Here is a 26403-nt window from a genome sequence, read left to right on the forward strand (position 1 = left end):
TCATAAAAAGGTTTAGACAGAGATATGACCACCTGTAACGACTATATTTAAACTGCGCCTGTACAGAAAATGAGCCGCCTGGAGTTCCTTAAGCTTTTAATTCTTTTTGTAATTTTGGTCCGTTTGATGATTGGACTGGGCAAGCTGGGCCATTCATCATTGGCTGGGCCTAACTTGGTCCAAACACCCCGGAGAAGTGGATTGTGCACAAAAACTATGAGGCTTATCATTATGTATGCGGATGATCCACGTCATCCATGCATTTTACATGCTTATATTAAGGCATAGCCTCAAAATTGAGACATATCTAAATCACAAGTGGACCATTGTATGAAATAAGAGGAATTGAACGTCTAATGTCAAAAACCTCTGGGGGAATAGAAGTTATGGATCGAGCTCCTAATCGTGCATTATTCCCTTCATCCATTTCTGTGTGACCTTATGAATAGGTTGGAAGATAGATACACATCCTCGCGGGCTCTAGTAAAGTTTTACCTTTCAACGGTGGACGTACGTCATTTCTCCTATTTCGTCTATTTCCTATTCTACGGTTCACTTAAGCTTAAAATCGGTCTCATATTTGGGCTCATATTGTATTATTAGCTGATAAAATGGATATGCACCATGAGCCAGACACTTTTACCATGGTGGTTCAACCGAGATGATGGGTGTGCAATTCCAATTCCATTTCTAACATGCAATCACTACTTCGAAGAAATAACTACACTAGTATTTCACTCTCTAGTGTTTTGCTGATAAAATACTATAATTGTTTATTTCCCACTATTTACCATGAGAAATGAAAAATAGAACACCCCTTTCACCATTTGAGACTTGGTTTGTCGGCGTTGGGGTATAGTTGCTCTATCCAAGCCATTGATCTAACACCCTTATCACGGATGGATCATTTTCAATATCCTCGGAATTGATCAACTCTAACCTCTTTGCCATTAGCTTGGAAATACAAGGTTAGAAGGAAATGCACAAACAAACTACATTCAGTTGACCAAAGGCCAAAGATTCAATGATTGGGATATCCCAATTTAGGAATTTTTGTGGAAATCATCCAGCCATGATGGTGGCCAGGCAACAAGGACCTCATTTTATATAAATGATATTAACCCTCCACCTAGCATGGTTTTGCATGGTAACCCAATAAAAGATATTTTGGACCTAACCATGTGATCCATCTTAATTAATTGAGATGTCCAAATATTGCAATGTAATAGAGAATCGGATGGCTCCTTTTTTAAATTGATGAAAAAGATAAGTAGCCGTCTACAGGTGAGGTCACATTTCACCATCCAAGTGAAAAGGGTGTGCAACGATTGTTATTTGTCTGCGTGATGGATGTCGTTCTTGATAATTTATTGGCTTGGGAATATCTGGGAGGATTTTCAGATTTTAAGGCTTTTATAGTGATTTTGACTGAAATTCTCATTGAAAATAAAGAGAAAAATATTTTATATTATAAATTAATAAACAACTTTAAACGTTAAAAGATAAAAATTTAATTACTTAAACTTGTAAGTAATTTATGTAAACTTCAATAGGGGGGGAGATGGATGATTGGCAGGTACTAAACTTACTTTAAAATGGCATATGAGTCATTCAATTCATCAAAGTTAAAAACAGTCTCCGTTAAGATGCATCATGAGCCAAAGTATAGATTATTTGATTATCAAACCACCGGATTGGTAGATACCTATTGGACGATTAAAAATGAAAATATTTACTACTCTTTTTTCTGCAAACAAGTGTTCATAATCAAAGTCTAAGATTGCTCAAAAACAATTTAAATGTATGCTGCTTTCTAAAATCAATTTGATTGTTCAAAAATATTTATTAGTCCTCTTTCTGCAAGCAAGTGTCCATAAATCAAAGGCTAAGATTTTTCAGAAACAATTTGATTTTGAAAAGTGAGTATGGCCTCAATTTGAATGTATGCTACTTTGTGTTCATGGGAGTTATGACATGTAACACTGGTTGCTTGATCCTTACACTTCAACTTGTAAAGTAGGGCATTGTGCCAGCATACTGGGAGCACAGATGATGGAATTATAGGACAATCTGTTCATATTTAATATAGGCTTTTATTATAAAATGCAAAGTAAATGAACAAATCATTATTATTTTCAAGTGTTTGTCTACAAAGGAATTATGACTTTGATTGTAACATTGCATTTTCATTGCTTCTATCATTTTTTTTATATATCATTTTAGGTCATGAAACTACAAAAATGAGGCAAAACCAAATCTTATGTATACCACACTCTAAGAAAATAGTGGGGATTGATACTTAGTAGGGCTTTTGAAAAAGTTTTGGATGAAGTTTGGTTTTCCCCTTATCTAGGTCTGTGTAACCGAATCAACAAACATTACAGCGAGCTTGGGAAGTTTTTAGTGGTGGGCATTCAATCACCACTATTTTCCTGCAGTGTGGTCCACTCTTCATTATGGACTCATGCTCTAAAATGATATGAAAAAATAAATGGGCAACATGAATAAAATACATACACCACGATGGGTCAAGGACCACTATCCATCAGTAGGCAATCCGCTTAGATGTGGAGTCTATGCTCACGGCTACCATGAGCAAACAATACTGAAACCATGATTATGGCCATTACTATCTCCAGATGAATTTAGAACAAACGATGAGAAGTTCGAAGGTTTGGATCAAGGGAAAATACAAATATCAGCTTGATCCAAAACTTATCTGGTTTTCAATAAGTTTTTAAGGGCAGGCTTTCAATCACCACTGTTTCTGTAGTGTGGTCCACCTGAGATATTTATCTGCCTCGTTTTTAGCTTCATACCCAAAAATGAACTAAGAAAATGGACGGACAGCGTGGATAAAACACATACGTAATGGTGGGCCACAGCACCAACCTGGATACTAGAAGGGTCACTACCCAAGCGGATTGCGTACTGAGTAAACTCTGTGGTACTCACAGAAATTTATGTTTCTTATCCACTCCGTTAATCTATTTTACCAGATAAATTTAATGCTTGAACCTAAAATATAATCTTATCTAAAGGTTGATGGACCACACCACGGGAAAGAGTGTGAATAGAATGTATACACTTGAAAATTTCCTGGAGCCACGTAAGTTTTGCATCAAACCGATATCTTTGTTTTCAATTCATCCATGTCTGTGTGATCTTACGAACAGTTTGGATGATAAATAAACATTATTATAGCTCCGAGAAGGTTTCAACGTGAAAATCATTATTCCAACTGTTTCCCATGGTGTGGTACAATTGAGATTTTTATATACTTCATTTTTTGATCTTATTTCTAAAATGAGCTTTAAAGACGGATGGACGGCGTGGATAAACCAAATACATTCACAGTGGGCCCAACAGAGTCTACTCAGTACGCAATCCGATTTGCCGTCGAAATATCTTCGGTACAGGTCTTTTTTGTGGAAGACGAAAATGCCCTTTCCTTAAGTCGCAAAGACTACAACTCCGGTGATAAGGGAGAAGCAGAGTAATCTCTGCAAGATTATTCCACCAAAATCCCCAGACAGCCTCCAAAGAATCCAAACCCCATCAAAATAAAATCAGCGGCAACAGGTCAGTAAACTCTCTCTCTTTCATTTCATACTTTTTCATGTAATCTTTTTCACAAACATCTTCACATCAAAACCATTTCCGCTGCAATCCAAGAAATTCAAAAACCAAATACATGGATTCGAAGCTCCTCTTATCTTCATCAAAACCCTCCTCATCTTCAACATCTCTTCCCCTGTTCCTTTCACACCCATCTTCCTCTTTCCTTGAAAAACCCGCCTTCTCCACAAAACCCCATCTCTCTTTTCAATCCAAACAAGCAGCAGAGAAAACCCTATTTCTCGGCAAGTCCCTGTTTTTACATCCCCACAAGCTTCAATTCACCCAACAGAGAAAAACCCATTTCCCGTTCCACCCTATAACCGCTGTCGTCAAGAGACGGAAGGAGATTCCCTTCGACAATGTCATTCAACGCGACAAGAAGCTGAAACTGGTGTTGAAAATAAGGAGGATTTTGTGCAGCCAACCTGATAGGATAATGTCGCTTAGAGAGTTGGGTCGCTACAGAAGAGAGCTAGGCCTTACCCGGAAACGCAGATTCATCGCTCTCTTGAAGCGTTTCCCTGCCATTTTTGAAATTGTCGAGGAAGGTGTCTATTCGCTCAAGTTCAAGCTGACCACCGAGGCCGATCGGGTCTACTTGGAGGAGTTGCGGGTGCGGAATGAAATGGAAGGGTTGTTAGTCGAGAAGCTGAGGAAGCTGCTGATGATGTCTTTGGAGAAACGGATTCTTTTGGAGAAGATCGCCCATTTGAGGACCGATCTCGGGCTCCCATTGGAATTCCGAGACACAATTTGCCAGCGATACCCTCAGTATTTTAAGGCGGTGCCCACCGATCGGGGGCCCTTGCTGGAACTCACGCATTGGGATCCAGAGCTGGCCATTTCAGCAGCCGAGATGAGCGAAGAAGAGAACCGGGCGAGGGAGATTGAAGAGAAGAATTTGATCATAGATAGGCCTCTTAAGTTCAATAGAGTGAAGCTGCCAAGGGGCCTCAATCTTTCAAAGGGAGAGATGAGGCAGATTTGCAAGTTTAGAGATATTCCTTATATATCGCCATATTCAGATTTCAGCGAACTGAAGGCAGGTACACCAGAGAAAGAGAAGCATGCGTGCGGGGTTGTTCATGAGATTTTGAGCCTGACCGTTGAGAAGAGAACGTTGGTGGACCATCTCACCCATTTTAGAGAGGAGTTCAGGTTCTCTCAGCAGCTTCGGGGAATGCTCATCAGGCATCCAGATATGTTCTACGTGTCGTTGAAAGGGGATAGGGATTCAGTTTTCCTGAGAGAAGCATATCGGGATTCCCATCTGGTTGAGAAGGATAGGTTGTTGCTCATCAAGGAGAAGTTACGATCCCTTGTTGCTGTTCCCCAGTTCTCGAGAAGGGGCATGCGTAGTACTGATAAAGATGGTGTTGGAAGTGACGGTGATGACGGTTTTGAAGAGGGGAGTGGCCGGGAGGAGGGTGATGAATGGTCGGATGTTGACAATTCATTATCTGATGGATTAGGCGAGGAGTTTGATGATGACGATGACGAAGACAATGATGAAGATTATGAGGATGATTGGAGTGATAATGACGATGAGACGCTGCCAGATTTTGATGACGGCGGAATCCTAGCCTCTGAACAAAGCAAACCAGTTAAACGTGTCGACGAGAAATCAAAGGCTGAAGACAAAGTGCTTGTTCCTGTGTTCCCCGATGGCAGACCGAGGGAGCGCTGGTGAGGGATGTAATCAAGCCTAATAGAGGTTTTGTAATCCTGCATAACAAAATCCATACTTGCCGGGTAGTTCCTACGGGAATAGGAGACAGGGAATTAGGTAATTATTCACATTAACCTGTTTCTCTGTGATGTAGTTTATTGTTTGTTTGTTTTTTATCCTTCGTTGGCAACTACAAATCTGATAGTAGAAATTTCTTTCAGGTTTTCTTCTGTTTTCTATTCCTCAGTATAGTCTACTGTTTTTTTGCCCCCCAGCTCTTGCCTGTAACTTGCATCTGGTTTTGTTAAGAAAGAACTGCATCTCTGACCATGCACCTTCCGTAGAAGAAATTTCAACATTTCTTAGATGTATGCTCAAGCATTTCTTACCAAGAGAAAACACATGGACATCGTCAGGTGCTTGACAGAAGTCTATATTAAATAGGAAAATGTAAGTTGCAACAGCCCAATTTAGATTGAATCCAAACCCAACCTGGAGATAAATGAGTTGGGTCTGAATCGTTGTAGCTCTGACACAACCTAGATCCAACAAGAACCAGTTTGTTTGGACTTGGCCCTGACTCAAACCTTAGCTAATATGCTAATAGATCAAGTATGGAGCTGAAATCCAGACCCAAGTGGATCAGGTCCAGACCCAACCTATTTGCATCCCTAGTGAAGAGTGAACATACCCACACGACCAAGGATCATATAATGAGGAACTATGTGATCCTCAAGCTAATGACATCCATCCATCATATCATCTAGTTTTCAGTTTCTAAAAGTGGGTCATGACCAAGGTGTTCCGTAATGGTAATGGTGGCCGTAATGGCCACCACCGTTACCTTTACGATACGGGGCATAATGACTGTTACAGCCCCGTAACGGCCTTTACGGCCTTTCTTTTTTATTTTTTTATTTATTGAAAAAACCCCCAAAAAACTTGTATCTGCCCCATAATGTTGATTAAAAAGTATGAAAAACATGTATATGTCTCATAATAGACCATTACGGGTCTATTATGGCCTTTATAGGAGATGTAACGTGCCGTTAACGGCAATTACGGGTCATTTTTTCCATAACAGCTGTTACAGCCGTTACGACCCCGTAACGTGTAACGGTTGCCACCGTTACCTTTACGTAACGGCCTTTACGGCACACCATGGTCATGACTCATGATGCAGTGATCCTGAGCATTGATCTGATTGACAGGCCCATTGTGGGTGCACAGTGCTGCAGAAATCTATTGGATCTGATTATCCGAGCCATCCGAGCCAGGTCTTCCTTTCAGGTGATTGTACCCTTGTTGTATTGCTCTCCATAACCCTCTGTTTGTAAGGATGAACCGAGTGCATCACCACTACCTCCCTAGCTGTCCTCATTAATGGGAGCCCCTCTTTTCCTTTTCAGTCCTCGAGGTCGGAGAAAAGGCGACCCTCTTTCACCTTCTCTGTTTATCATGTGAGGAGAGGTGCTGTCATCCTCCCTCCATCAAGCTGAACACAATGGTCTCTTAAACCCAATTTCTCTCCCCCAGATCCGGACTACCGCTTTCCCTCCTTGTCTTTGCTGATAATCTCCTCCTATTTGTATGCATCTCATCCCAACTTTCCCGCCATTTCAAGCATTCTTGCAGCCCATGCTCCCTTTTTTTTTTTCCTTGTCTCTCTTTTTAAGGGTTTGCTGCCCATCCTTCTGAATCAGGCCAAAAGGTCAATCCAAATAATGTCTTCTCCAACAATGCTTGTGCTTTCATTGAATCATTACTCTCTCTTTGCACATTCGCCATCTCTATTACATCTGACAAAGCCCTGAACTCAATTTCAATTCGTGATTCATTGAGTCAATGGCTGTCTCTAGGGCTGGAATTCAAAAGCAAAACTTCTCTCCCTCGCTGGATGGCTGACCCTCGTTAAATCATCAATAGCTGGCATAGGCCTGCAAGTTGGGTTCGGGTTAACCCGAAACTGATTAACCTAACCAAAGTTCTGCTTGTCAAGGTCCTCGGCTTGAGTTAGGGTGGAAAAACACCAACCTGATCTGAAACCGAGTTGGGTTCATGTTGGAAATACATGTATTTGGGTCGGATTAGGTTGGGTCAGTTGTGTTGGTTTAGGGTTGAGTATGGAGGATTTTGGGTTGGAATTCGGGTTAGCTTAAATCCTCTTGAGGTCAGTTCAGGCTTGGGTTGATCCTCAACCGCACGCAATCCACCTGAGTTGCGACCCTATGCAGTGTTTCCAAATCATGTTCTGTCAGTCTAAGCTCTCAGCCTCTACCATCAATGCATTTGAGAAACCTCAATGGCCTTTTCATTCTTGGGGGGCAACCCAGGAAACACACTATCAATTGGTCTCGTCTCCCAATCTATCTCTATGGTTGAGCTAGGTATCTAGCATCGCTCAGGTGAGTTTTTCCCTTCACAATGGGATTAGGATGGAAATTTCCAACACAACATGACAATCTTTGGTTAAAATTGTGACAGAAAAAAAAATTTATATATATATATATATATATATATATACACACACACACACACACACACAATGGTTATCGCCTACCATATCGTCTTCAACTTCCTCCATGTGGAAAACATATGTAAACTCTTGCCTTAGGTCAGGTCCCCAGCATCAACTATCCATGCCTTTGAAAGTCGGTCTTTATATGGTCTGTCCTACGTAGAGGTATCCTCACCTCCATAGCAGGAACACTATCCTTTCCGAGAGATGCTCTCTCTGTAATTCACAAGGGAAGCCTTCGCATCATAGTTCTAAAACCCAGTGACACAACTCAAAACTCGGCCGAGTCAACTTGACTTGCTAGAAATCAAGCTGAATCACTGTGAAACTCTTGAGTCTGAGCAAAGAGACTTAGGTGTCATTTGATGAACTGAAAAAATAAGGTCTGAAAATGAATTGAAGTGATGAATTGTAAGCTAGAAATAATTTTAGGAATCTTTTAGTCAAAAGTTTAAAAAAAACAATAATAATAATAATAATGCACCACCTCTTTCAGCATTAAGTGAATGGACGGGAGCTGAAAAAAGATCCATTTTTTAATGGGAATTACTTTAACCACTTAAATAAGTTGGATTTGCCAAATGATCTGAATAAGTGAAAATCACTGAAAATATCAAATTTACGTGATAAGTGCTAAAAATAAGTTGGATTTGCCAAATGATCTGAATAAGTGAAAATCAATGAAAATATCAAATTTTTGTGATAAGTGCTAAAAATAAAATAAGTTGGATTTGCCAAATGTTCTAAATAAGTGAAAATCACTGAAAATATCAAATTTACGTGATAAGTGCTAAAAATAAGCTGGATTTGCCAAATGATCTGAATAAGTGAAAATCAATGAAAATATCAAATTTCTGTGATAAGTGCTAAAAATAAAAAAAGTTGGATTTGCCAAATGTTCTAAATAAGTGAAAATCACTGAAAATATCAAATTTCTGTGATAAGTGCTAAAATTAGTTGGATTTGCCGGATGTTCTGAATAAGTGAAAATCACTGAAAATATCAAATTTCTATTATAAGTGCTAAAAATAAGTTTTATCTAACGGCCTGAATTTTATAAAAGAAAAGAAAAGAAAAGTGCTGATGGAGTGATACAAACTCACCACCTCAACTAAACCTTTACTCAACATTGGGACCGCTAACTTCTTGTCGGCACACAGCTGTTTTTCCTCTCTTCCCGCAAATCTGGTTGCAGAAGAATGCACGCATCATCTGCTACAACGCTTGAGATTTTTTTATGCTGCCCTCCTATATGAAATCAGAAGATCTGTGCTCTGGATTTTGCTCCACTGCCCCCTCTCTAGATTCCCACGTCCTCTCTCAATGTTCCTCCTTCAATCCAATCCAACCTTCTTCTTCTTCTTCTTTTTTCATTGGAGCTGTGTGGGGCCCACCTGTAATGTGTATGTGGAATCCAAACCGTGCATTTGGTGCGCCTTCTTATGATCACCATACATCCAAAGAATTATCCTGATCAAAATCCCCCAATTGTTCCCCTTGGTGAGTTATTGATCAGGCTGGATTTTGGGATGTAGCCCCTAACATGGGGGGGCCACATATAATGGCCGGGTTGGATGGCAGTCACACCTCATGGTGGGCCCCACACAGCTCGAACGGAGAGGTGCCTCAGCAATGACTATCCAGGCTATATATTGTAAAGCAGAATTCGGAACCGGAGGCTGCACCCTCTCCTCCAGAGTGGTTGGAGCCTCTTCCCTAACTTTGGATGATAGAAATTACGAGAAGCAAATGGTGCTCGAACGTTTCATCCTTGAATACAGTCATACTGGAGATATGGTTACATGATGTATCCTGTCGGGCTGCTCTCAAATGATACCGATGGCTGGATTTTATGCCTCAGATTGGCCCACTCAGGCAAGTTTGATCTCAATGGGCTTTTCATGTATTCGAGTTTATGAATGGCTTCGATTTTCAAACACACCGGGCGGCACATACCTGTGTGAGAGATGGTTAATCCTCACCTCGCTTATCTCATTTTTTGAGAAAAAATGGCAGTGATGATGGACTAGTTTCATGAAAATAGATGAAACCAGTCTTCATCAATGCATTTTCACAAGGGACCATAGGCAATCCCAAACCGTTCATCTGGTGGGTGCAACTGCAACCATTGATTGGGCACTGTCAGTAGATTTCAGCCATCTGGTCATAGGTGTGAAAATGAACAGAGCTGGTTCAATTCCTCCGGAGACAGGTGTAATGTGCGACCATATGATCGTCCTCATGTGTGGCATACATCAGCCAGCGCCTATTATTCGGCTCCATTAGGAAATGGACCATACCCAAAGATCACACTGTTTGAAAAACAGCCCTGACCATTTGATCCTGTTGTGCAAATGGACAGTAAAAGAAAATTAATCATCAACCGCTCACATTCAATGAGTGTCCATTTATTAGATGGTTAGAATGGTCTGATTAGGGCTGTCAATGGGCCTGATCTGGGCTGGCCAAGGTCTCTCAAGCCCCACATGCATAGTAAATTCTAGACCTGAGCCTGGCCTGGATCAGTCGCCTGAGCCTAACCAGAATGCAAGCCCTGAGCCAACCATTTACTAAACGGACCTAATTTTTAGGCCCTGGCTCTGCTGTCAAGCCTGGTATTCCAGCCCAAGGCTGGCCGGAAGCAACCCGGGCCCAAAAGCCTAACAAACCAGCCTGGCCCATTCACAGCCCTAAGTCAGATGGTGGAGGTAATTTTTGGCAGTGGGCAACTGAATAACAAAACCTGAGGAATGATAGGGTCTGATCACCGTACAAAGGTGTTGCATTTCTGTTACATGGATGGTTTGGTCATCCTAGCTTTAGCATTTTTGGAACTGTAGCATGTCTTTGGGCCCACTGGATTAACGGTCTGGATTGTTGACCAACAACTAAAAAGAAAAATATGCGTATGAACAATGATCTTAGGGTCCACTAGATGAACAGTCCAGATTGTTAGTAAGCAATCAAAAACAAAAAGAATAAACAAAAATGCGTTTGCCGGGAGTCGAACCCGGGTCTATTGCTTGGAAGGCAATTATCCTAACCGTTGGACTACAAACGCTGTTGTGTTTAGCATTCTCCCTTTACCTATAAATAAATTTTAAAGTTTGTTTTATCCCACTCCTCCAATACAATTGCATTTTGTTTTTTGTTTTTTTTTCTTTATTTTTTTCTTTTTTATGGGTGATGGTGGACCAAATCAAAGATCGCAATGACCTCACACAAGCAGCTATGGTGGGGTGAGCCATGTACATTCCTTGTGCTTCAGAGAAGCGTCTACCTACGAGGGCCATATTTGAGGGAAACGGATGGGCTACTCCGCCTCGATGGTTGGTGCTCTGTAGGCCCCACCATGATGTTTGTGTTTCATCCATGCCGTCCATCTATTTTTTAGATCATTTTATAGTCTAATATCAAAATGAGGTATATCCCAGTTTAAGTGGACCACATTACAGGAAACAGTGTTGACTGAACTTCAACCATTAAAAACTTTTTGAGGCCATAAAAGCTTTGGATCAAGCTTATCTTTTTTTTTTTTTCACTTCATATGGGTCTGTATGACCTAATCAACAGATAGGATGTCAAATAAACAGTACAGTAGTCCTTAGGATGATTTTAATGGTGGATATCCAATCACTATTGTTTTCCTGTGGTGTGGTCCACATGAGATTTATATTCCTATCATTTTAGGCTTTAAGCCCAAAATGATCCGTAAAAATTGATGAACGGAATGGATGAATCTCATACATCATGGTGGGGCCCACAGAGCACCGACCATCAGCCACGGGGCTGGTGGCAGGGGGAGTAGCCAATCCGTTCAGCTCGGATCGAGAATCCGCGTGCCACATGGCGACGCTGCCCAATTCTGTATGCTTTGGCAGGATTTCACAAGTAATCAGGCATACACGTGGCTGACGTTAGCGGCTTTGGCCGCAATGGAACTTCCAATGTTGATTTATTTCAATGTCGTCGCGATTAAATATCATCCAATTGTCACCTCCATAATCCTAAATAATTTCTCGACTTTAGTTTTCAGTGCGGATGTCTCGAGTCATGTTTTAAATAAAGGGTCCTGATTCAACAAGCGCCCCTTGTGGGAGACGACGGAACACGTGTCAAATATTTGGATGTATGGCATGTGTTCCGGAATCCAAACCATTTATCGGGTAGCGCCCAGTGTGACAATGCGGCATTCCAAAAATCAGGGTACTGCACTTATCAAGCCAACCACACACGTGTGCGTCGAGTCTGTGGAACCTTTTTTCCTTTCTAACTGCAAAATTTTCTCATACAAGTTAGTACCTGCCGGATCAGCTGAGCAACATTGTTTTTGGATGATGACATGTTCACAGGTCACTGCTTGATGAATGGCTCGGATCACTGACACATGTGGCGTCCACCCCGATTTCAGCTTGTGCTCCACCCTTTCACACGAGGAGCCTTCATTGAATCCCAACCCTTCAGTGGAGCTGTCTGTGACGGTGGGTGATGCACCTTTCTGATAAACGGTGGGTGATGCACCTTTCTGGCAAAGTGTGATGGTTGATACGCGGGTACTGATAAATGGTGCAAGTTTCATAAACCAACTCCTCTTTAAATAAGCATAAACCTAACCAAGTACCAGTTAGATAATTTAATAAATAGTCGATTGATGGATAATTTAAATAATTGATTGACGGCCATTCATTACTGTGAGAAAAGTAGCCAATGGTCTGAAATTAGCAGACAAGTTTCAATTATATAAAAATGGTGATATCAATCCGTTGGATGAACTTACCTGCAGTGCGTCTCTCGATTTCAACAGCTGAAGTATCACGAATGGACGCGGATTGCGTCACCGTCCGGGCAGGGCTCTGTGGGGCCCACCGAAATGTAAGTGTTTTATCCACTCCGTTAATCGCTTTTATCAGATTATTTCAAGATATGGTTATAAAAATGAAGCATGTCTCATACTCCATAGGACTACACCAAAGGGAGCTGAAGTGATAATGACATCCACCGTTGAAATCTTTCTAAGGGTCACCGTGCTGTTTTTTTACCATCCAACCTATTCATAAGGTCATGTAAATGTGGATGAAGTGAAAAAACAAATATTAGCTTGATCAGAAACTTCTCCCGCTCCCAAAAAGTTTTTAATGGTGGACGTTCAATCCCCACTTTGTGGTCCACTAAAGACCTGTACCTACCTCATTTTTTGGTTCATAGTTTAAAATTATCTGCGAAAAACTATTAACGGCGTGAATAAAACACTTAGATCACAGACGCAGTCCGCGTCCATCACAGATAGAGAGTAAATTCCATGCCGAATAGGTGGTACAATCAAAACCGTCCATTTCATGCTTCTGGCACTGATTGGTCCATGGTCCAAAAATCGCTATATAGTTCTGGCCCTCTACATGGTGTCGTACAAGTGAAGGTTAAAAGACAAAAATCTACCAATGATTTGGTTCATTGTCAATCATCGGCTATCAGTGGATCATCATGCACACGTACCAAGCATGTGGTACAGGGTCCGGAGGCACGAAAATGCTATGCCTTTAGAGACAGGCGATCTGTTATCTACCGAGTACACAGTTTATGAGTACCTAGATATCAACCACCGCAATCTTCGAGAGTATCAAATCACTCGGGAAATCGGATTGCGTACTGAGTAACTCAGTACGCTCTTATCGTACTGAGTAAACTTAGTTGGGCCCACCACGAATCCATGTGGTTTATCCACGCCGTCCATTCGTTTTTCCAGATCATTTTATGGGTTCAAACCAAAATTGATGCATATACAAACCACAAGTGGACCATACCACTGGAAAAAGTGGAAGGATTGATTTCAACCGTTGAAAACTTTCTAAGGCCCCCAGTGATGTTTATTTGTCATCCAACCTGTTCATAATAACAGAGAGACATGGATGAAGAGAAAACATAAATATCAGCTTGATCTAAAACTTCTGTTGTCCCCAAGAATATTTCAATGGTAAATGTTCAATTCACACTATTTACGGTGGTGTGGTCCATTTGAGGTTTGGATGTATTCCATTTTTGGCATAAAGGCCTAAAATTATGTGGTAAAAGAGATGGACGGAGTGGATATAATGCATGAATGACACTGTTGTCCACGGAGTTTACTCAGTACGCTCACCGTTTTGAGTTACTAAGTACGCAATCCGCTTCCATCACGCGGCATACTATTTTGATTTCGTTTTGCATACATGCACGGTCGCGTCTTACTACCGTACGCGGATTGTTAGGTGACCCTGCCACCACCTACCTCCGTGGTGGCAGGATTCTACGTGGCCTGCTCTATATATGTGTTTTTATCCACGCCGTCCATCCATATTTCCAGCTCATTTTAGGCTACGAGCCCAAAATTGAAGCGTATCCAAAGATCAAGTGGTCCCCAAGAAGTTTTCAATGGCAGGCATTCATTCCCACTATTTCTTATGTATGGTGCACTTGACGTTTGGATATGCTTCAACGGTGAACTCATGGCTTAAAATGAGCTGGCAAACAAATGGACGGCATGGATAAAATACATACATCAGGATAGGCCCTACATAGCATCACATAGGTCGGCGTCCCCTACTACCATACGTTGCCATTGAGTGCAACATTTGCAGATGGTCCCGTGCTCGGCCCTGTCCTCACGCTGATATAGACAATATAGATAAGTGATGATTTGATTTTGCGAAAATAATGACAAGGATTATTTTATTTTATTTTATGTTTAATGGTGTCTACATTTACATACAAATATCAATCTCAATAATTATTCATTCAGTCATGATTTTTTTATCAGGGTTGATATTCCAATGGCTGCATGAGCATGAGTCACAAAACTTTCTTTTTATCTCTTTTATGTGGAGGTTGGTTCCTCCAAAAGGTTTGTAGGATAAGGTCATTCTAAAACACAGTGGGGTCCACTGTGATGTAGATCGTATTCAATTCGCACACAAGTTGCTTTCAGGTCCATGCTGTATACGAAATATCAGGCTGATTAAGAAAAAGCAAGTTACACTGTGAGAATGAGTGGGATTGGGACAGCCAATAGACGAGGTTCAAAACTTACATAGGTATTGTATGTGCTGATCAAGTGTCTTTCATCCCAGTCTCAAAAGAAAGTTTTGGATTCGATTGATTGACAGATGTGTCAATTGGACTGATGGATCAGCATAGATTTATATTGCACACCATAATGTTTTGGACCCTTTTGATTTGGTTGACATATGTGAGATTTTTGTCAATTCAAATATTGACAGTTCAATTGACGAAATGCACGAGTTTTGCATGAGTATGCATTTTGTTTCCAATTATGTATGAAGTTTGTTTCTAATTATGTATGAAAGTGTATGAAAAGTGCTTATAATCTTGATTAGGGTAAGTAAAAATATGAGTCAAAGGGTTTTAAAGGAAATAGTCAGGGTTTCTATTTATAAGTTGTTCCATTTCTTATATTTTTCTGATTATAGTAGACTGATCGTTGCTTTATGTCATAGCTTTTTCCTATAAGGAGTTTCCACATGAAATCTGTGTTTTTTTTTGTGTTTACTTGAATTTTTTTTCTTTCTTTATTGCTTGTTTGATTTTAATTTGAGGTTACTTTTATGCCCAACGAATGGTATCAGAGCATAAGGTCAGGGTATTTGTTTAAATCTAAAAACATGGCATCGAGGGAGTCGATTGTGAAATTTGAGATAGAGAAGTTTGCAGGAAAACACAGTTTTTAACTATGAGAGTTTAAGATGAAAAGCTTCCTAGTTCAACACTTCTTGAAAAATTGCGGCGTTCACAATCTATGAAGAAAATGGATTGGTATGAACTTAACCAGAGAGTGATTAGCATAATCTAATTGTGCTTGACTAATGAAGTCTTTTATAATGTCATCAATGGGACAAATATCACAAAATCATAGACGAAGATGGAGAGCATTTTCATGAAGAAGTCGATCGCCAATTATTATCTGCAGAAACAATTCTACACTATGGAGATGGTGGAAGGGTCAAATCTCTCTGAACACATTAATGTTTTCAACAATTTAGTTTACAAATTGACAAGCGTAGGGGTGGAGATCGATGAAGAAGACAAAGTTCTAATTTTATTAACGTCTCTCACAGAATCATATGAGTATCTGGTTGATACTCTATACTATGGTGGGGATACCTCAGACATCAAAACCATTATCTCAGCCCTTAAGATGAAGCAGTTGAGAGGGAATAATGGAGGCAAATGTATTTCTACGAATGCATTGTTTGCTTGGGGAAGATGGTTTGAGTGAGAAAAGGGAAGTCACGATATAGATCTAAGTCAAAAGGCAAAGTCAAGTTATAGTGTTGGAATTTTCTGAGGGCAAGACATACGAATGACTGTCAATATCTCAAAACCTATGAGGAGGATAAATCAGATGATTCGTTGAATGGGACCAGTTTACTAAAATCTACTAAAGGAATAGATGGTCATGACATGTTGTTAGTGTCCAAGATTGATTGTTTTTCTAGTATGAATAAATTTTGGATACGGGGGCATCATACCACATGTGTCCTCATTGGAATTGGTTCACCACATATAGCTAGTATGATGGTAGCATGATTCTTATGAGCAATGATCATGCCTGTAAGACGGTCGGAATTGATTCGATTTGCATCAGGATATTTAATGGGGTGGAGCGTACTCTAACCGATGTGAGGCACATTTCAATTTTGAAAAAGAACATAATCTCTCTTAGAGTTACAGATGCACTCGGCTATAAATTCGTTGATTACGAAGGTGTCATGAAAGTTTCAAAAGGGACACAGTTATGAAAGCCTAGAGAAACGTAAATATTTACAAGTTGAGTGTGAATACTATATCGGGTGGAGTTACAACGTCTGTAGCGGAGTCCACATCGGCACGTTTATGGCATACACACCTAGGCCACATGAGCAAGCGATGTATGAGGGTACTTCCTAATCGTCGTTTGATTCTTAGTTTTAAAAGTTTTGATTTAGATATATGCGAGCATTGCATATATGGAAAACAATCAAGGTTTTGCTTTAAAACATAAAGCATGTTAGTAAAATTCATATGGATTATATGCATTCAGACATGTAGAGATTGTTGCCTATTGTTTTTGGATGAGCGTGATCATTCTTTATTATATTCATTGACAATTTCTTTACAATAATTTGGGTTTATTATTTGAAAAATAAATCCAATGTGTTTACCACTTTCAAGACCTAGAAGGCAATGTTTAAAAAACTTATAGTCGAAAAGTGAATTTTTTGAGGACAGACAAGAACGAAGAATTTACTTATAGAAAATTTAACCAATATTATAAGAATGAGGGGATAGTGAAGCACAATACAAATGAGGCATACACCAGAGGAGAATGGTGTGGCTGAATGTATGAATCAAACATTTTTTTTAAATGACTCATAATATATTGAGTAATTCTAAGTTGGATAATGAGATATGGGTTGAAACCGTCTCTACAACTTGCTATTAAGTAAATCGATCTCCCTCTACAACTATTGATTGTAAAATACTAGAAAAATAATGAAGTGATTATGTAGTTGATTACTCGAGAATGTAAATATTTAGTTGTAATACTTACTCCAATGTATCGTCAGTTAAGAGAGATAATCTGGACCAAATGGCTAAGAAGTATACTTTTGTCATCCATAATGATGGGGTGAAAAGGTACAGATTATATGATTAGGTTTTACGGAGAATCATCTTTAGTCGGGATGTCAAGTTTGATAAAGGTTACTTATTTCGAAAAAATGAGCACTATAAAATAAAAAAATCAGCGATTGATGTTAAAACAGATAAAGAAAAAACACTTGAAGAACCTGAGTCGTAGGTAAAGGTACAACAAGAGGTGAAGCAACCACTTGGCAGGAGAAATCCATAAAAAAATCACATGTTACCGTTGAGATACATTAATGACTTAAATTTGCTCTCATTGAAAGAGATTTGTCTACTTTTTAAGAAGCTCTGTAAGATTGAAATACGGAGAAGCAAATGACAATAATGCATGATGAGATCGACTCTCTATATAAAAATGAAACATGACAACTGGTGGATATGCTCGTTGGGCAGAAAATGATTAGTTGCAGGTAAATTTACCATAAGAAATTGGATAGGTACAAGGATATATTAGTAGTCAAGGGTTATGCTTAGAAGGAGGGTGTTGACTTCGATGAAATTTTCGTGCTAATGGTAAAGTATATATTAGATTTGTATTAGCTTTGGTTGTTTAATATAATTAGGAACTGGAACAGTTGGATGTGAAGATTACGTCTTTACATGGTGAACTAAAAGAGCATATTTACATGAAGTAACCTAAAAGGTTCAATGAGAATTTAGGTTGTAGGAAAAAGTTGTCGTTGTGCGGCCTGAAATAGTTGTATAGACGGTAGTACAAGAAATTTGATTGTTTCATGTTGAGTTAGAGGTTTATCAGAAGTAAATTCGATCATTGTGTCTATTTTAAATCACTAAGTTATAACTACTTTTAACTCATAATGACACTTTAAAAAAGAGAGGGTGTTAGTATTCAATACTCCTCTGTTTACCAAAGACATCTATGACCATTATTTTTAAACTTTTTATCCTCCTATGCCTTGCGCCCCCTCAATTGCCACTATACTCTCAAATCAGTGAAGCCTTAAATGCAAGAACGAACTCCCGCTCGGGCATAAAGAATTCATTATTTCGGTGTTGTATGTTGATGATATGCTTATCATTAGTCATAGCATGTTTGGAATCAACATATTGAAGTCTCAATTATCCAATACACTTGAGATGAAAGATCGAGGTGCTGTAAAGAAGATTCTCAGTATTGATATATATAGAGACAGAGAAAAGATCATGTAATGGTTGTTTTAGGAGGAATATATTGGGAAGTTCTTAGTCAAGTTCAGATTTGAAAAAGGTAAAACTAATTAGAACATTGGACGCTACTCAATTTTGACTTTTTTCAGGTTTATGTCATACGACAGAGAAAGAAAAGTGGTATTTGCTTTGTGTGCCCTACTCAAGTATGGTTGACAGTTTTATGTATATCATGGTTTGTACTAAACTAGATATTTCACATGCAGTGAGTGTTGTGAGTAGATACATGTCAAACTCCAGTAAGTAATATTGGAAAGCAGTGAAATGGTTACTTCATTACATATGAGGTATGGCGGATTACGTCTTAGTTTTCAAAAATTATGACGAGAAACTTGAAGGCTATGTGAATGCGGATTATGCAGAGAATGTAGACAATAGAAAGTTGACTTCCAGTTACTTCTTTGCTTTAGTAAGTAAAATTATCAGTTGGGTGTCGAAGCTTCAGTCTGTAGTTGCGCTTTCCACAACCAAAGTTGGATATATGGCAGTAATGGAAGCATTCAAAGACTTTTCATGTAAAATCTTTGTGTTATATGTGTTTACTTGGATTTGTTCTTTCTCTACTGGTTGTTTGATTTGATATGAGGTTGCTTTTGCAGCCAACAATATGTTCCTATCAGTTTTTCTAGCTCATTTTAGAGCATGATCCCATAAATGAAGTTAATGGAAATCTCAAGTGGACTATAATAGAGGAAACAATAGTCATTGAACGCCCACCATTGAAGTCTTCCTATGGCCTATTGTAATGTACATTGACATCAAACTTGTTTACAAAGTCACCCAAACATGGGTCTCTGCCCATGGCTCGGTGGTAAACTCACAAGAGTTTCAACACAAAAGTCATAGGTTCGAGTACCCATTGTGATCTGTTGGAAAAAAAAAAAAAAAAAACAAAGTCACATAAACATGGATGAAAGATAAACACAAACATCAACCTGATTCAAAACTTTTGTGGCCCCTCATAAGTTTTTAACGGTGGTCATATATTCCTTACTTTATGGTCCTCTTGGCGTGGATATACAACACATGCATTAAGGTAGGCATAACCCATTCCTGATCTTATATTTGTTAGGCGTGCATGATTTTATTTGGTGTGACTCACCTGAGTTTTGGAATGCATTGATTTTTTACTCGAATAAGAAAATAAAGGGACACAAATTATGGTCAGACTTGATGTCATGCATGCTTTTTGGACACAAACATGCCACTATGAGGTAAATTTATTCCAAAAAATGTTGAGGAATGGGCTTTTTTATGTGTCTCGTTTATTATTATTCTGGAAAGAGACACATGGGTTAGGCGGAAAGATATAAATCAGAACCTTCTGTGCGGCAGCCGCTTCAAACAATCAAGAAACATCGTTAATCGACAATCTTAACCATCCAATCGTGGACCTTAAAAATGAACGTGAAAGTAAAAGTTTTTTTTTTAAAGGTTAATAGGTTACGCTATAAGAAAGAAAAAGCGGGTGAAAGTGAAGGCTAGGATAATCTTTTAGTAAGAGTCATCCATTATGCGATAATTAGATGGACGGTCCTAATTCAATATCTACCTTGCCACGGCTATGAGATAAGGTAGGTTACTAAGAGTTCTGGATGGGCAGTCCCACTATAAAATTAATCATTTGGATGTTAGTGGTTTGTTGGCCCCATATGCACGCCCTCAATGTGATTCTTTATATGAAATGTCCCTACTAATCTGGCACCCCACAAACATCTGACCCGTGGGCAAGGTGCCCCTCACCGTGAAAATGATTAGCATAAAAATATCAGGCCTACATATATCTCACCATATAAAATTGAGAATTGTGACCATATACAACATGTCTACTATTTCCACGGTTTGGATTTAGTCCCATGTAGTGGTGAATGAGTGCATGTATATGTATTCATACAATCATACTCTACACCCCTACCATCAACAAGTATTCACAAAGCAAGCACCACTTGATGATGAAATATTCATGTAGGAGTACGTGTAATTACAGTTGTTCATCTTGCTATCCTTCAAGTGTCCCATTACCTAAAAATAGGTTGGTTGGTTGTGGGTCGTGCCTTTACGAATGAAAGAAGGGGCATTATTTGAAGGGCCTGTTAAAAAATGAAAACAGCCTACTCAAAAGTAGTTGTTTTATTCACATCATATGAGTATCTCAATAGAATAGAGTTTACATTTTGTGCCCTTACCAAAAAGTTTTCCTCAGCTAATTTAAGCAATTATCATCTCAACGCCTTCGTCACAGAAGTTGGGCTCCATGGATCAAAGGGGTGGTGGCTCGGGGTGGGCTCCACCATAATGTTCATGTGAAATCAACCTAGCCTCCATGTGCATCACCCCATGTTAGGCCTAGGTCTCAAAAAATAACACCATTCATGATTCATGTGGATCGTCTGATTGAAATTTGACACACGAAAGAGGGTGAAAGAGTGAAGAGGTCATCTTCCTCAAGTGATTAAAACTTTAAATCCACATGGTAGTTTTTTAAATCTAAAAGAAAAAAAATAAGAATAAAACTTGAATATTTTTTATCGAGCAATGTCTAATGTTTATATTTCTCGATTACACTACTAATAAAGTAAAAATAAACTCTTAGTTCATAATTATAAAAAATAGCAAAATTCTAACATAATAAAAGTTATCTAAAATAGTAAAACTCGTATAAAGCTTAATTTGCCAAAAATAGCTAGTCCAATAAGCTTATTAAAGGAGTCTTAACATAATTACGAGTAATTTATAAAAACATTAAAATTTAGAACATTAAGAATAAGAAAATATGAAAGAAAAAACCTAAATTAATAAAAATAGTAATTTTTTCTATAAAATTCCATTTTTTAACTAGTAGCGCGAGTTTTCTCATGAGATGGATGGACGCATCCCACTATGTGGGTCGGTTAACCCTGGATGGGTCATACATCTTGTAATGACATCCAGATAAAAAGTTATAGTTGGTTAACTATTTATAATTCAAATACTAATTTATCCCTATTTGGATTAGCTTTCTTTAAGCTGGATGTGCATGGGGCCCAATTATGTCATGCCCTATGCAAGATAGGGCTTGGATATATAAACTACTACATCTTCTGTTTGGCTTCTTTTTTTTTGTCCGACCATATCAAGAATGCATCCGTGCCATGTCCTACATTAGAAATAGTGTACATGGTAAACTTCACCCACTAAACTATTGCCCTTAGTGTGGCCCACCTGAATTATAGATGGCCTAATGGTTGGGGGTCAAGTGTAAATTTTAGTGTGGCATTCGATGATTGGAGTGTACTTCATATAATTATCACGGTAGGTCCTATGAAAATCAAGGGTGGATGATTTTCGATCTTCTAAATGCTTACCCTGGTGTGACTCACTTGAATTGATGAAATTAGAATAAAGAAAAAAATTGGAGAGGAAATAATGAGCAAAGAATGAATTGTTATTGATAAATTTTACAATCTCTGTACAACCCCTTATTTATGCAAAGAATTGGGGAACATATAGTTAAAGGAGAATCAATTTGTAAGCTCCTATCCATATTGAAACAATTTGCTGGTACGCTCCTATCCATATTGAAACGATTTGTTGGCTTTCTCTCTTTAGAAAACCTCACATGATTTCTGTGTGTGTTGGTTCCTTGATTTTTATTGTGGAGTGCGATATTTCTTAACACTCCCCCTCAAGTTGGTGTGGATATTTATGACACCCAACTTGCTGAGTAAGTGATTAAACTGTGCGAATCCAAGAACTTTGGTAAAAAGATGAGCAGGTTGCCGGCTTGTATGCATGTAGACTGTTTGAATGATGCCACTCTGGAGTTTTTCTCGAACCACATGACAGTCTATCTCGATATGCTTGGTTCGTTCATGGAACACTAGATTTGAAGCTATGTGTATAGCGGCCTTGTTGTCACAGTATAATCTGACTGGTTGAGAATGTATTACTTCAAGGTCTGAGAGTAAATATTTTAGCCAAGTAACCTCACAACATGTAGAGGCCATAGACCTATATTTCGCTTCCGCTGAGGAGCGTGAAACTGTTGTTTGTTTCTTAGTCTTCCAGGAAATTGGTGATTTTCCAAGTATGATGCAATACCCGGTGACCGATCGTCTAGTGTCCCTGCAGCGTGCCCAATCTACATCACAATATGCATGGAGCTGAATTTCATTAGAAGCAGATAGGAAAATTCCTTGATTTGGAGTTTTCTTAAGGTACTGTAAAACCCTGTGTGCTGCATCCAAGTGTGGTATTCATGGCTTGTCCATAAATTGACTTAGTACATGCACTGAATAGGCTAAGTCTGGTCTTGTGATGGCTAGATAAATTAGTCTTCCAACAAGTCGCCTATATGACGAAGGATCTGAGATAAGTTCGCCCTCACTCTTGTTGAGTGCAAGATTTTGATCCATGGGAAAGTTTCCAGGCTTAGCTCCAAGGAAGCCTGTATCTTATAATATCTCGAGTGCATATTTCCTTTGAGATAGAAATATTCCTTCGGCTGAACGAGTCACTTCGATCCCCAGAAAATATTTGAGGATTCCAAGATCTTTGAGTTTGAAATGATCACCTAGGAATTTCTTGACCTCATTGACCTGCTCCAAATTGTTTCCTGCAACAATAATGTCATTCACATAGACTAAAAATTGCCCGCATGGGATTGGACGAAGAGTGAATAATCTGCCTTGGATTGTTTGTATCCCGCATCAATGAGAGTGGAGGAAAGTTTGGCATACCATTACCTCGAAGCTTGTTTAAGACCATATAGAGACTTAGCGAGCTTGCAAACTCTAGTCACCCCCTTTCGTCCGAATCCCGGGGGAAGCTGCATATAGACTTCTTCATCAAGATCTCCATAGAGAAAAGCATTGTTGACATCGAGTTGATGGAGGTGCCAGTTGTAAGTGGAAGCAAGAGCCAAAATGGTACGAACAGTGGTCATTTTAGCAACCGGAGCAAATGTCTCGGTGTAGTCAATGCCTTCTTGTTGGTTGTAGCCCTTGGCAACTAGACGAGCCTTGTACCATTCGATGGATCCATCAGGGTTGTATTTGATCTTGTATACCCATTTGCAGCCAATGAGTTTCTTACCAGGAGGAAGAGGAGTAGGGTGCCAGGTGTTGTTGAACTCGAGTGCATCAATTTCAACATGCATGGCAGTACGCTAGTTGGGATCTGTCATGGCCTGAAAAAAGGACTGTGGTTCTTTGATAAGAGAGAGGGGCTGTGGTAAAAGCATGGTGAGAAGGAGATAAGCGGGAATAGGATAAAAAATCAGTGAGAGAATAAGGATTACCTGACGAACGGACCATCGCAGAGTCAGATGATTGAGCGGGTTGAGACGGCAGAACCTGTTCCATGTGAAAATCTTGCAAGTATGTCAGTGGCTGAGTAGGACGACTGGATCGTCAGGGTGGCGGAGGAGAGGGTAAAGGAGTGGACGAGGATGGAGGAGAGGGAGACGGTGAGGGAGAATATGGTGACAAAGATGGAATTTCTGTGATGTTGTCAAGAGAGGGACTAGGACAAGGTAAGACGGGTTCCGTGGGCTCGGGAGTAGATGATGCAAAGGGGAAGAAATCTTCATGAAAGAAAATATCTCAAGACACAAAGATGTTGTGTATGGCATGGTTATAAAGTCAGTATCCCCTTTGACCATATGGATAACCAAGAAAAGTGCATCGAGATGCTCTTGGATCGAACTTAGATGGTTTTGCGAGTGATGGAAGCAAAGTATAAGCATTCAAAAATTCAAAGGTGACTGCATGCAGGTTTGACATTATGTAATATTTCATAAGGAGGTAAACCACTTAAAACAAGGGAGGGAGTTCCGATTAATGAGATAAGTTGCGGTAAGAATGACATTCCCCCAAAAGTGTTTAAGCATATGGGCTTGAAAAATTAATGCACGGGCAACATTGAGAAGGTGACAGTGCTTACGTTCAACTACTCCATTTTGTTGGGGAGTGTTGACGCAACTAGTTTGATGCGAGATGCCTTTGGGGCATAGAATGAGGGCATGTTAAATTCAGGACCATTTATCACTTCGGATGATTTTTATAGTGGTGGAGAATTGGTTTTCAATAAGGTGAATGAAGGATTGCAAGAAAGAGCGGGTGTCAGATTTATGGCGCATTAAGTAAACCCAGGTACAACGGGTATAATCATCAACAATGGTGAGAAAATAATGTACACCAGTAGTGGAAGGGACACGATGGCTCCCCCAAATGTCAACATGCAATAGGTCAAAAGGGTTAAGAGAAGAAATGGAACTAGATGGAAAAGGTGCGCGAGTCTGTTTAGCCAATGGACAAATTAAACATGATTCCAAATTGGAACTACAAAATTTTGAAAATTTATTGGAAATAAAGGACAGATTTTTATTTGATAGATAACCCAAACGACGATGCCAAAGTTGGGAAGTGGATGTGGATGTAGCCGCTTGACAACAAGCATTCCTAGTATTGGTATAAGCCATCCTGCTCAGTCCCCACCCTAATCATCTTCATCAAGCGTAGGTCCTGAATAAAACAAAAATCAGAAGAAAAAATAATGAGACAATGGAGGGTTTTGTATAATTTACGGACATAGATTAAGTTGAAATGAAAAGTCAGGACGCAAAGGACATTGTTTAAAATAAGATTGGAAGAGAAGTGAACTGATCCAATATGAGTAACGGTGGCATGAGAACCATCCGATAATTGAACATTTCGACCATGTACTGGGAAAGATTGGATTAGAGCAGTGGGTGAGCGAACCATATGATCAGTTGCGCCACCGCCAAGAATCCATAAGAGATCATTAGTGGACTACCTGACAATGAAGATTCGACACTACCCACTTGGTGTGCCATGGATTGAGGGGGAACAAAGTTGTTGAGAATGGCCAGAAATTGTTGGCACTGTTCATGGGTGAAAGGAAGGCTGTTGGTAGATGGATTGGAAGAAGCTTGATGGGCACTATGCTTGGGACCCTGATTGGGCTTTGAATTACGAGGTCCTGAGGGGAAGCCGTGGATGCGGTAGCATCGATCCACAGTATGGCCCTCTTTGCCACAGTGAGTACATTTGAGAGACTTTCTGTGTGTACCGGGGTGTCCTTCATTTCGTGGCTGATGGTTAGTGGCGGCCAGAGCAATAACTTCAACAGATGGTGGAGACAAAATGCTGCGATGGCGTTCTTCTTGAAGCACAAGGGCATAGGTGTGGTTGAGAGTGAGAAGTAGATCAATCAGAAGTATCTGTCCACGGATCGCAGTGTAGGAATTATTGAGCCCCATCAAAAACTTCAGGATATGGTCTAATTCTTGCTGTGTGAGAATCTCCTTGCGTGCGTTGCAAGTGCAGGTAGACGTTCCTTGAACTGCATATAACTCATCCCACAAGCTCTTTAATTTGGCAAAGTATGCACTAATTGATAAAGATCCTTGGACAAGATTATTAATATCTTGTTTAAGCTTGTATAAGTGGGGGCCATTGACTTGGGAGTATCGATCTTTTAGGTCATCCCATATGGCGTGGGCGGTTTCACAATAGATCACACTATTAGAAATCTCTTTCGAAATGGAATTGAGAAGTTAAAAGATTACCATTATGTTGCATTGTCTCCATTATGAGTATTCCGAGGATTCGGAAGATGGTGAAGGTAGCGCGTCGTCAATGAAGCAGATCTTGTTCTTCGCTTGGAGTGCCAAGATCATCGCATGGCTCCATGTGGAATAATTGTCCTCCGTGAGCGGTGGAGAAAC

The 26403-nt window shown here is 39.6% G+C and overlaps 1 protein-coding gene and 1 non-coding gene across 2 annotated transcripts; one reads left to right on the forward strand and one right to left on the reverse strand.

Annotated features, from left to right (window-relative positions):
• Positions 1-3463: 3463 nt before the first annotated feature.
• Positions 3464-5646, forward strand: LOC131241258 (protein WHAT'S THIS FACTOR 1 homolog, chloroplastic). The gene is made up of 2 exons (XM_058240011.1): positions 3464-5407; positions 5566-5646. The coding sequence occupies exon 1, from the start codon at positions 3695-3697 to the stop codon at positions 5309-5311; it is 1617 nt and encodes a 538-aa protein (XP_058095994.1). The 5' UTR covers positions 3464-3694; the 3' UTR covers positions 5312-5407; positions 5566-5646.
• Positions 5647-10797: 5151 nt separating this feature from the next.
• TRNAG-UCC (transfer RNA glycine (anticodon UCC)) lies at positions 10798-10869 on the reverse strand. The gene has a single exon. It is a non-coding gene; the product is annotated as a tRNA-Gly (tRNA).
• Between the last annotated feature and the right edge of the window lie 15534 nt (positions 10870-26403).

The sequence above is a fragment of the Magnolia sinica genome, chromosome 3, assembly GCF_029962835.1.
Source record: "Magnolia sinica isolate HGM2019 chromosome 3, MsV1, whole genome shotgun sequence".
In the NCBI taxonomy this organism is placed as follows: domain Eukaryota; kingdom Viridiplantae; phylum Streptophyta; class Magnoliopsida; order Magnoliales; family Magnoliaceae; genus Magnolia; species Magnolia sinica.